A 13,165-nucleotide genomic window follows, 5' to 3' on the forward strand; every position below is an offset into this window, starting at 1 on the left:
TTTTTCGCGTTCGCTACGTCGCCGCTAGTCTTGTTTCCCGTCGCAAAGTCAGTCGTCGTTTTTGGTGCCTTAACTTTAGACAGCAAACGTATTGCTGTATAAAGTATGGCCGTCATTCCCGCGTCAAAATTTAAAATTTCACGTCGTTTGCGTAAGACGTCCGGGAATACGGAAGTACGCTACACACGTCGCTGATCGAAAAAATTACGTTATTTTGCGCAAAGCACGGCAGGAATTTCGAAACGGAGCATGCGCAGTAGGTCCGGCGCGGGAGCGCGCCTAATTTAAATGGTACCCGCCCCATTCGATTTGGACCGCCTTGCGCCGGACGTGTTTACGATACACCGCCGCAAGTTTCCAGGTAAGTGCTTTGTGGATCGGGCACTAAAACTGAAAACTTGCGGCGGTGTAACGTAAAAGGCTTACGTTACACGGGCGCAATTGTACCTGAATCTGGCCCTTACTTCCTGGAAGTCATAGATGGGGAGTGATAATTGGGTAGCGCACTGCATCCTGGGAAATGATGACACACATTTCCCAGGAGCATTAGAGGGAGATGATGTCAGGATCCTAGGTGATTCCAAAGGCAGATTTCGTGGGACTTTGGCCGTTATGGGCACAACTCCCACAGCACAGGCCCTCTCTAAATTATAAGTTGTTTGAGGAACCAAAGTCCCCAATTGTGATATACAGCTAAGTACTGCATGAATAAAAAGAGCCCGTTCCTTTAATGTTTAAATAAGTGTTGAAGATATATTCCATATGACAATTCCACCAAATGGGTGTTCTGATATTGTGAGGAATCTATCCATCCGGAGTGGGTGGTTGTGATAAGTGTATCATGTTTCATAACAAGACAAGTGTAAAATCTGCTTTGATAGAAATACCCGGTGGTACCATCACTCCAACAAATGCTTCGCAAGTGAATTTCAACAGCTTTATGTGGGCGTTGTGTGATCTGCGTGCATGAGACAGATTGGATTTTATAAATACAAACTCACGGAAGCTTCATCAAATTAAATGTTGGAGAAGCAAGTACTTTATAATTTTTGATGAAGGTTACTTAAAAGAAAACCTATCAATAGAGAAAGAAGGGGCTGTGGTTACCGGCATAAGTTCTTATTTGTATATTTGTCCAAAGCCACTCACATAAAGAGGTGGTCTCCATGAAAGCCAGGAGACATGACTCCAAGGATACGGTTGCTACACTTTATCAAGGGTTACGTGGAAGCCTCATGTCCCTCCAGAGGTTGCTGGTGGCTACTTGGGCTTTGACTGATTGACCTCTCATTTGATGGTGCCAACATCACTTGGCAACATTATTGACATGACACCAAGGATACAGTTGCCATTCCTAACCAGGGTTACATGAAAGCTTTAAGCTCCTCCAGAGGTTGCTAGTGGTATGTGACTGATCCACCTCTCATTTGATGGTGCCCACAGAGTTCCAGGATCAACACCATTTGGTTGAGTCATTGACCTAACACCAATAATATTTCTAGTTATCTATAAGAATGACATTCTGATCACCATTGTAAGGGGGGCATTATTCCCACTGACCACCAATAGGATGTACAGGTATTCCATGCATCTGCATGCAGGCAGTTCCATTAATGTCAATTGGGATGAAGCATCTGCATGGACATAGCCATTGCCCCTAATTTCACATCTGTTTGAGTGTGGGTTCGTGTTCCTGAATGCAGATAGTGTGAGTGTGAGTTTGAGGACATGCACCTGTACCCACATGGATGTCAAATTTGGAGCAGCTGCTGCTTCAAATCAAACATGAATGGGACTGCCTGCACACAGATGCACAAAACACCTGAACATGCTGGCAAACACACCCTTAGATGGGTATAAATGGAATGTCACCTAAAAAAGGACGTTTTTTTTCCTGGGTGCTGGTACCTAGTTTTAACAGGTACCCACTTCCAACCGTCTAGCTGAGCCACGTGAAAGTTTAAACCCTCCTCCCTGCTTGCAACCTCCTGTGACACCTCACATGTCCCAGGAGGCTGTGGGTCCATTCAGAAAAATACAGTGCTACTCACGCATGCGCAGTGGGGAGCCAGCTGTGAGAAGCTGTTGACATTCATAGCCAGTTTCCCACAGGAAAGATGGCAGTGCCGGGGACCTGAAGACTGCTGGAGAACCAGCCCAGGTGATGATAGTGCTGTATCCCTGAACATGAAGGCGTCTGTAGCTGCTGACGTTGATTTTTCCAGAACCAACTGTAGCTCATCTTTAAGTACTCTTGAGTGAACAAGGCTTTATCATATGTGGCTGGGTACTCAACCGGCTAGATGAGAAACTGCTTGTGCTGCTCCTTACCCCCATCCTCGCCCAGGCCTGCAGCAGGGTAGACTTGATAATGTAGCTGCCTGGAACCTTGGTAAGTGTAGTCTGAAGAGAGTGCTGCACTGTAAAGGTGAATGGAGCTGCAGACTTTAACACCTAGAAATCCTTGCTAACAGGAAAAAAGGAGAGTTTTTCCAGGCTCAGAGATATGGATCAGGGTCTTGTGTGGGAACTGGAGCGGTACACAGCTGTGTCCTTGGTGTGCCAAGACCAGAGAGTGACAGAGCCTGTGGATACCGGAGTGTCAAGACTGAGTCTCCGAGGACCAGAGTGCGAAGACTCATCTTGTGAGGACCGGAGTGCAGGGCAAGGTTCTATGGGTACCAGGACTGTGAGCTAAACAATGGTACTTTACCATTATTTAGCAGTTCATTACAAGTGGAGACTGCCTATTTGCTTAGCAGCCTCAACAACCAACCACTCCATGCAGATTCAAATGGATGGTAATTAAGTGCACAACCATACAGATTGGGCCCCACTGTTAGCCGTATGAAGTGCAAATCAGGCACACTTTAACTGTTGTATATTTTGTATCACTTGTCCCACCCTATTAGATTGTACACCCTTATAAGCATGTCCCTTTTAACCCTCTTGTATTGTATTGTAACTGTACTTTTTCCCTTTATATTGTATATTTGTAAGCTGCATATATAAATACTGAATTATAATATAACTCAGCACTAAATAGAAATACGTTTGCATTAAAATCAGCTCCCAAATATTTATTTCATCTGTGTATTTATCTGTTTGCTGGAGTTCAGCTTTAACAACCATTAGTATAAGATAGCCACACAGTAGTTGATTTGAGTTCGCTGACTCAGAAGCAGCAGTAAAGCACAACCATCATGCAGTACTGCAAAGTTCTTTTAGTTCTCTCTCTCTCGCTCTTCTTTATTATTTCTGCTTAGTAAATCAGATTGTTATTAATAAAAGTAACAATATTAACTTGTATAGTATAAATGCTATTTCTCAAAATTATGTGAATTATTTTGATGTGCATTAAGCAGCCCGTACAAACCTCTGTGTTATATAGGACTTCAATAAAAATCATCTAAAATTACATTGTTCTTTTCTATAAACCTAATTGTGATTTAGATCTACTAAGCAGTAGGTTGACAGGAAATTTAATGTGATGAACCTAATGATATAACAAAAAGTTATACATTTAATTTTAACTTTTCAATTTAATTAAAATCTCTGTGTTCAATTTAAACAGTCTTTAATTTTACAAAGAGAATATGTTCAATATAGATCATCATGTTGGCTGGTTCTACAAGTTAATGTTTTTTAGTGCTTTTTAAAGCCTTGCAATAAAAAAGTTATGAAATAATAAAATAAACAAGAGACTCAGAAGTGCAATTAAATCTTATCTGGCTAGCTCAAACCAAATACAATGTGAGGGTCTATAAAACCTATAAAACTGGGGCAGTTTTTATTATATGGATTTCTTCACTATCCCAAAGTTTATTTCAAGGGTAAAACATACAGTATTTAATAAATAGTTTTTAATTCTTAAGTGCTAGCTGGGCATAGCTTTAACCCAACTAATCACTGGGTTATTTGAAAAATAAAGTAACCTAAAAGCCCAAAATACTTACCTAAATCTGCAGCCACATGATGCACTGAGCCTCAAGTTTTCAACCTTTTTTACTGCAGGGGAAACAGGTTCTTCTTCTGGTGTACGCATCACCCAGGCTGTCCAGCGGTGGGATCCTCTCAGGCCCCGTACACACGGTCGGACAAAACCGATGAGAATGGACCAAGGTTCAGTTTCATCGGTCCAAACCGACCGTGTGTATAGCCCATCGGTCTGTTTTCCTTCGGTCCAAAATTTGAAAACATGCTTCAAAACCGAACCGATGGACCGCTGCCCGATCGGTCCAAACCGATGGTTAGTACAGAAAAGCATTGGTTCAAAACCCGTGCATGCTCAGAATTAAGTCGACGCATGCTTGGAAGCATTGAACTTCGTTTTTTTCAGCACGTCGTGTGTTTTACATCACCGCTTTCTGACCCGATCGGATTTTGAACTGATGGTGTGTACGCCCATCAGGCCACTTCAGCGGTGAACCGATGAAAACGGTCCGTTGGACCATTCTCATCAGTTTTGTCCCACCGTGTGTACAAGGCCTCAGGATCCAGAAGTCTACAGTGGCATAATGACACAAAGAGTTGACTGGTGTTGGCACAGACTGAAGCTCTGGATTCTCTAGTTGTCACACCCACACCCAACAGTGTATTTATCTTTCTGCTGAATGGGTGAAAGGAAGGTAGAAGAAAAGGTTGGATGGGGAGAGCTAATTAGAATTCACTTTGCTGAGGTCAGACCAGTACAACTCGGATTGGTTGTTTTGGTTAATGCACCTGATTAGCTCTTAAAGTGGAACTAAACCCATAAATTTACCAGTTTTGAAAATACATTCCTGGCACGTGCCGTGAATGTAACTGTCACATTGCTCTTAACTAAACTGTCAAACCATCAAATGGCTGGTGTCATAACTGATCACATGTGCAGCATTATGGCAGTTGGAGATCAAACAGAGGCCAAGATGGCAGCTTTTTTGACTGAAAACGATCGGAGAGTTTAGTTCTGCTTTAGCTGTTTTTGAAAAAGAATGAACGAATCAGTGCAAACCAAATTCAGGTAAAGATAGCACCGATGAAAATACTTTCCAAGGAAGGTCAATTAAAGCCCACTCCAATGATGTTTTTTGCTTTTGGTTAGGTTCTAACCCCGGTTGGATTTTTTAGTTGCCCATGGAGGTTTCACTTAATTTCCTATCCTGGGTACCAAAAGGATTTTACTGCAGTGAAGTCACATGTCCCATACCAATAAGTATTGGATATTCTCTTCACGCTCTGACCCAGTCAGCAGAGCAAAGGAATGTTAAAGCAGTACTTTGTGGCTTCTGGGGTCCCACAGCGGCTCTTTTGGCTCCTCCCCGCAATAGCTAACCCCCTCTGGGAAGCTCTCTCCCGAGGGGGTTACCTTGCGGGCAGGCTCCCATGTCATACAAACACCATACATAGCCGCCGAGTGTATGATTTGGCCCAGCCCCCCGTTGGCCGCGTCATTGGATTTGATTGACAGCAGCGGCTGTGCTGCTATCAATCTATCCAATGAAGAGCTGAGAAGCCGTGGGTAGAACGATGCGGGATCGCACCCACTGAAGATCGGGGCTCAGGTAAGTAAAACATTGGGGCTCAGGAGGGCTGGTCACTGAAAAGTGTTTTTTCACCTTAATGCATAGAATGCATTAAGGTAAAAAAACACAAAACTTTACAACTCCTTTAAGTTTGTTCAGCTGCAGTCAAGTGAACCTGTTGCATTCCCTCTACATAGATATATGATTATCACCATTAACACAGAACAGTATTTTATGCTAATTAGTTAATTAAAGAAAACCTGGCATAAAATAAGTACATGGCCTGACACTGCTGACCTCCTTCTGAAGATGTCATTGTACCTGATTATCACGCTGATCCTCGAGCTTCATTATTTTCTGACTTTATGCCGCATACACACGATCATTTTTCGTGTTGTAAAAAAACTAAGTTTTTCAGGCTCTAGAAAAAACAAAGTTTTTTTCAACTTCATCATTAAAACGGCCTTGCCTACACACGATCGTTAAAAAAAAAATGCTCTAGCAAAGCGCGGTGACGTACAACGGTGCTATAAAGGGGAAGTTCCATTCGGCTGACGCCACCCTTTGGGCTGCTTTAGCTGATTTCGTGTTAGTAAAAGACGATTCGTGCTTTTCAGTCTGTTACAGCGTGATGAATGTGCTTACTCCATTACGAACGCTAGTTTTACCAGAACCAGCGCTCCTGTCTCATAACTTGCTTCTGAGCATGTGCAGGTTTTTCACGTCGTTAAAGCCCACACACAATCATTTTTTACAACCCGAAAAACAACATTGTTTAAAACGTCGTAAAAAAATAGAGCATGTTCAAAAAAAATTTGCCCTGTTTTTCAGAACCCGAAAAATGCTCTGAAGCCCACACACGATCATTTTAAATGACATTTTAAAAAAACATAGGGGCAGATCCACAAAAGAATTACGCCGGCATATCTATTTATACGCCGCATAATTTTAAAGTTCCCGCGTCGTATCTTTGTTTTGTATCCACCAAACAAGATACGACGGCATCTGGGATCGATCCGACAGGCGTACGTCTTAGTACGCCGTTGGATCTTAGGTGCATTTTTTCCACCGGCCGCTAGGTGGCATAAAAACTTGGTCCTCAAAAACACAACCTGTTGTTACTATTACTGTCCACATTGGAAATCATTTCTCATACCAATGACTACTATCACCCAGGCAGGAAGTAAAGACAATGGGGACAAAGACAGTAAGCCTGTGTAAGTTTTGTCAGACGGTGCTGAAGCTTATACAGGGCTGATGACGTGTCCCTTTGATGGGACAGTGCTCGAGCCTGCCAATTGGTCACTATAATCAAGCACTGCATCATAGGTAAAGACCAAATGCTTTTTTTACACAAGCTCCATGGAGTGCCAGGAGGACCATTACTCATTAGTCTGGGGTTGGTGTTTAAAGAGAACCTACCTCTTTACCCTTAATGGAATCAGTGGCATCATTTCTTTAACTACAAAAACTCAGTCTGTCTCAGGATTTTCTGGGGCTGCTGGAGAGTATGGGGTATTTTTTCAAATTTGTGATTTATTTGTGATTTATGTTTTACAATATCCTATAGCTCATACTTATCTCCCGAAAAATAAACCTATAGGAGGATGTTCTGCCAAATTAGCTGCACCACTGGGCCCTTTAAATCTCTAGAACTGCTGACATATAATCCAAGTGCTTTCTTGTGATCCAGCGTAATGGACAATGAACACATCACGTTTACTGTTATTTACTTACTGGTGCATGCGAGCCCGGCTGAAAGGAGCTGTGTAACAATCCGTCTCTTCTAGGTCTGGAAGGGCTTCCTTGTCAAGCTTCATTGGGTTTCTAGGCAGCCAGCTTTTAAGTTGTCTCATGTTCCTCTGCAAACTAAAATGAAGAAATGCTTTATAAAAATCAACTTGATCTGAAATGACCTTGGGCAGAGAATTATAAGATAGCTCAATCCTATGTTTTCTATGCACGGTGCAAGGGGGAATGGGATGTTAAAGGAGAACATTACCCTTATTATGGGTGGAGAGCAATGTTCTGTTGGGCTTGACATGTTGTATGTTCACAAAAAAGCTCCTGTATATAGCTTTAGTAAAAAAAAAGTTTAAACATGCAGTATTTTGTAGGAAAATGTTTCAAGCAAGTAAATAGAAAAAATAACATAGTTAATAAAAATTGCCATTCATAAAAGGTAATATGGTAAAAGCACAGATATGTATTTTTTTTTTGTAGATGTAGTGTTGCCTCTGGGGTTATGTTGTGAGCATTCAACTGGTTTGATTTTTGTCATTGTCCTGTCAATAAACACTCTTGTCCATCCAACAGCTCTTCAGTTTCCACACAACAATCCTATGGCCCGTACACACGTCCGAGGAACTCGACGGGCAAAACTCATTGTTTTGCTCGTCGAGTTCTGTGTGAAGCCGCCGAGGATCTAGGCGAGCCAACTTTCCTCATTGAACAACGAGGAAATAGAGAACATGTTCTCTATTTGGCTCGACGAGGAACTCGTCGGCTTCCTCGGCCAAAAGTGTACACACGACCGGGTTTCTCGGCAGAATTCAGCTCCGATCGAGTTTCTGGCTGAATTCTGCCGAGAAACTCGGTCGTGTGTACGGGGCCTATCACTCTTTAGCTCTTCAAATATCCTGTTCTTTGCCCAAAACTAAAGATCTATCCTGGCCATTGCGTCCTACATGCTGCTATTGTGTTGGCTTTTATGACAAGCTATTTTTCAATGGATGTGATGCTGTTTTTTTTTGCTTTTATGACCCAATGGAACCTCAACTTATCTGAGTGAGTGGCTACCCTTTACCAGCATGAGGAGGTGAGGCGGGATTATCTCAACGGCTTCCATACTCATTATTGAGTAATTATATTTATACAGTAAATATATACAGTATTGTAAGTTTGGGATGAATAACTCTGCTCTAGTCTCTCTTTTCTTTTTTCGATCCCTAAATGGCTACCCAATGCATGGGAATGGGCCAGATCCAATACCATCCTTGTGTGAGACCAAGGAACCATTAGCTACTTCACAACTGGTGGACACGTGTCACTGGCTGCATGGAATCCAGCGTTCACTGGCTTCCTAACAGTTAGCCTGATCAGAAAGATGTAAAATTTAGCAGTGGTGGTAGTATTGCAGCCAAAAGTATAACTTCCTTCTGCCGGAGATTCAGTTTGTCGAACAGAATTATACTACAGTCAGAATCCAATGCTCATCCCTAGATGACAGAATTAATATATACCTTTGCGCAAATCCCAGCTTGTGCATGTATTTAACCGCTGTTTTGTATTGCAAAGTTTGCCAAAAACGGTATATAGCAGTGTTCAGAGCGGGGATATGCAATTAGCGGACCTCCAGCTGTTGCAGAACTACAATTCCCATGAGGCATAGCAAGACTCTGACAGCCACAAGGATGACACCCAGAGTCAGAAGCATGATGGGACTTGTAGTTTTTCAACAGCTGGAGGTCCGCTAATTGCATATCCCTGGTTTAGAGGGTTTATCTAGAATTTCTTGTCTTTTCTATATAAGACTTTCATTTTTTTGTTTAGTGTGTCCTCTTACGTTGATTTGCCTTCCTTTCCTGTCCCAGAGACTTATCAGGAAGTTATGCCCTGTACACACGATCGGTCCATCCGATGAAAACGGACTGATGGATTTTTTCATCAGTTATCTGATGAAGCTGACTGATGATCAGTCGTGCCTACACACCATCGGTTAAAAAAACGATCGTGTCAGAACGCGGTCACGTAAACCACGTACGACGGCACTATAAAGGGGAAGTTCAAATCCAATGGCGCCACCCTTGGGGCTTCTTTAGCTGATTTTGTGTTGGTAAAAGACGTTTCGCGCTTTTCTGTCTGTTACAGCGTGATGAATGTGCTATCTCCATAACAAACGATAGTTTTACAAGAACGAGCGCTCCCGTCCCCTAATTTAGTCTGAGAATGCGTGGATTTTTAACCGATGGACGTGCCTACAGACGATCGTTTTTTTCCTATCGGTTAGTTAACCATCAGATAATTTTAAAACAAGTTCCTAGTTTTTTAACCGATGGATACAAAAACGATGGGGCCCACACACGATCGGCTAGTCTGATGAAAACGGTCCATCAGACCGTTTTCATCAGACAAACCGATTGTGTGTATGCAGCATTAGAGGCATTCTCTTGAAAGAAATAAGATATCCTCTCCTAAATAGTTATCACCAGACCGGTTTCCACATTGGCAGACATCGCCTCTCCTCCTGTTTCTGTGACAATGCAAACAAATTGGATTTCCCATTGATTTCTGCACTGGAAATAAAAGGCATACATTGTTACTTTCTAAAACCTTGGCCGGCTATACTATACGCACTGGTTTTTGGCACCTGGAGTCTCACACTGAAAACTGCCAGGACTTTGCACTACAAATGAATGGTAAAAACTGACAGTTGGAAAGTTTGGATCTATTTGGTATCCACTGAAAAAAAAACAATTAATATTTCAGATGCTACAGTAAAAGAGGGTTAAATTGCTTCCAAGAAATTAGACTGCTGTATCACATTTTATTTTGCACATTTTGGTAGGGGAATAAAAATCAAATGTAGGCAAATACCCACATGTGAATTATGGTACATAAGATACGCAAGCCTTAAAGCTTACAATTACTTATTTTTTTTCTAAATCAGCACAGGGGACAGCGTGGCTGCTGTATTTGGTGAAGTCTAGACTCCTCTGACAAAAGCATAACCCCCTCCCACCACATACCTCTGCAGCGGTAATCTACTGGTGCTGTGGGGGGGGGATGCATTTATATGAGCCACTAGACCTGTTATAGGCACTCATGCCTTCATAGAAGCTGTAATATAGCATCTAGGAGGATAAGGAGGATGAGCAGATAATAGAAGGTTTGCCGCCTCCATTCATAGAGCGTTTTTCATTGTGGTAACTAATAGTACAGCTTTTATGAAAGGAGGAGTGGAGGAGAAAGGGCAGCCATAGTCAGCACTTTTAATGAGTGCCTGTGCCATGTCCAGTGGCTTATGAAAATATATATACCGCACTGTAACTCAAAAGTGTATATACGAAGAGCAGCCAGCACAGCCAAAGACAAAATGATACACATAAAAAAGGTGCAGCGCTCATATATATATCAAATAGTGAAACCACAAATACGGATGATGACAGTAAATGTAAATAAAATAAATAATAAATAACACACACCCCAGATGAAGTCTAAGCAGACGAAACGCGTTGTTGAGTCTTGCCAACACCACTACGCTACTCCATGTGTCTGCAACTGCATATTTTTTTTTCTCCGAAATGTGAGTGTTCCTTATTACTCTTTTTATGAAATTCCTTTTAAAAACGATATCACACTATGTGGAACCTTTCTTTAATTTTTGGTTTCACCATATGAGTACCTGGATCGTTTATTCCTCCATCTGAGTAAATCCACCATATGTTTCATTGTGAACGTGCTGACATCCATTGGTGTATCCAGTTTTGATCAGTGAGTGGAGCAACCTGGATCCTCAGTTTATACAGTGATGTCACCATAAGCCTGCTTGACTTAAGAGGTATAAGCCCCTTTAAGTCTATTGCTTCCGGTAAGCCTTTACTTAAGTCGGTGGTGGTTCCTCTTGCAAGTTTTTATATCATTCATCCATACAACTGAGACTTCTCCTTTCCAGCGACTCCTCAGTGATGTCTATCCACCTACATTAGGACTGTTTGATTCAACTCTTCCTTTTTTTTACTTTGGTGGACATTATTTATTATTTATTTTATTTACATTCACTGTGTCGTCTTCAGTATTTGTGGTTTCACCATTTGATATATATGAGCGCTGCACCTTTTTTATGCATGTCCAGTGGCTTGCATTAATCCCTGTAGCGCCCCAAGATTACCACTGCAGGGGTATGCAGGAGTGCCGAGAACTGACGGTTTAAGGCTTCATACACATTGGATTCTTTGCCATCTCTCCTAGCCGCCTTTCCTCCTGGTAGCAGCGTTTTTAGGAGCATTTAGGTGTATCAAGAGCTTGGGCGTTAATTAATTTAATTGGTCAGAATAACAACTTATTCTGGTCATTGAAATGAATTAACACTCAAATGCTAAACGCGCCTAGAGTTAACCCATGTTTAGAAGCATATACACGCATCATGTGGGTTTTCTGCCAAAACGCTCCTAGACACACTGGTAGCATAATTTTTCTGTCTCTAAACACCTACGTGTGCATGGGCACATGCTGTAGGCTAATATGCAGGAAAGTTGAGGCAGAAAATAAAAGCCAGACGTACATGGTAAAAATATTCAGTGTGCATGAGGCCTAAAATAAGAGAGTAGGCACCAACATAGGAGACATCCCTCATACAATGTAAGTACCATCCCTTGTGCTGATTTTATTTTAGAAATTAAATAAACATAAGCTTTAAAAATCCAACTTGTTATTTTAGAAAACTGGCAACTTGCAGGTCTATGGAGATGCCATCTAAAAGCGAATTCAGAAGGAATCTGGTTTGACTAACCTGGGTAAATTTACCTGGAATAACATTTATTTTTTGTTACTTTAACCAAAATATATAGACACAGGGCAAAACTGTGTGGGCTTATTTTTCACATCTTGTTTTCAGTGATAAATTGTATTGAACTATAAATTTCATCTTAATCCCAAGGGAGAAATAAAGGTGATGGGATGGATGCCCAGAACTTCGGCATGTCAAACTACTACAATATCATTGCCTTGCTTCTGTGTTTTTTCTTATAGAAAGAGCTCTTATAAAGGGATGATGGAAGCATTCATGCAGCATTCCTTCTCCTAGCCCCATCACCCATTTTTTCATACCAATATAACAGAATTTAGCACAATAAACATAATTACATCATCATTATTTATCGGGTACCCAATATACCTGTACAAACCTTTGTTATTGTTTTATTAACTTAATTCTAAATAGAAATCAATGAGCTACAGACAAAGCTTTAATTAATGCATGGTTGTCATGATCCAGGCTATTTTGGCAAGTTAGATTAATGCATTTTACAAGCTTGAATTTGCATTCTAAGGATTGCTAAGGTAAGCAGGCACAAGCAGTTCTGGGTAAAGGCTACAAGCAGTTGTGAATTTATGCACTTAGAATAATTTGAATTCATTGTTGTACTAGAAATCCTGCTGAAGCATAATTGAAACGTATAAAAACAGATTGTTTAGGAGGAACAAATTGGAAAGAGTAATCTGTAGAAATTAAGCCTATACTGGAATACTGTGGGCAAACACGTGCATTGTTGTGCTACTCAGAAGTATTAGGTGGCTAAAAGAGAACCTATATAATATTACACACCTGTTGGTACTATCTATTTCGATATAAATTATGGGATATTTTCCTGTCACTCATAGAATCAATGAAGTCACATCCAACATACATAAGATCGGTTCGTCTGATGAAAACGAACCAATGTATTTTTTCATCAGATATCCGATGAAGCTGACTTTCATCAGTCTTGCCTACACACCATCGGTTAAAAATCCGATCGTGTCCAACGTGGTGACGTAAAACACAACGACGTGCAGAGAAAAATGAAGTTCAGTGCTTCCGAGCATGCGTCGACTTGATTCTGAGCATGGGTGGATTTTTGACCGATGGATTTCCCCACAGACGATCGTTTTTTCTATCGGTT

At 41.4% G+C, this 13,165-nt stretch overlaps 1 protein-coding gene across 1 annotated transcript in view; it reads right to left on the reverse strand.

The window, feature by feature from the left end:
- ANO3 (anoctamin 3) overlaps positions 1–13,165 on the reverse strand; it is a 307,522-nt gene that overhangs the window by 160,865 nt on the left and 133,492 nt on the right. The window contains exon 6 of the mRNA XM_040328358.1: positions 7,242–7,373. Within this exon, the coding sequence (XP_040184292.1) occupies positions 7,242–7,373 (132 nt within the window). The remainder of the gene's footprint in view (positions 1–7,241; positions 7,374–13,165) is intronic.

Source organism: Rana temporaria, chromosome 11 (assembly GCF_905171775.1).
Source record: "Rana temporaria chromosome 11, aRanTem1.1, whole genome shotgun sequence".
Lineage (NCBI taxonomy): Eukaryota > Metazoa > Chordata > Amphibia > Anura > Ranidae > Rana > Rana temporaria.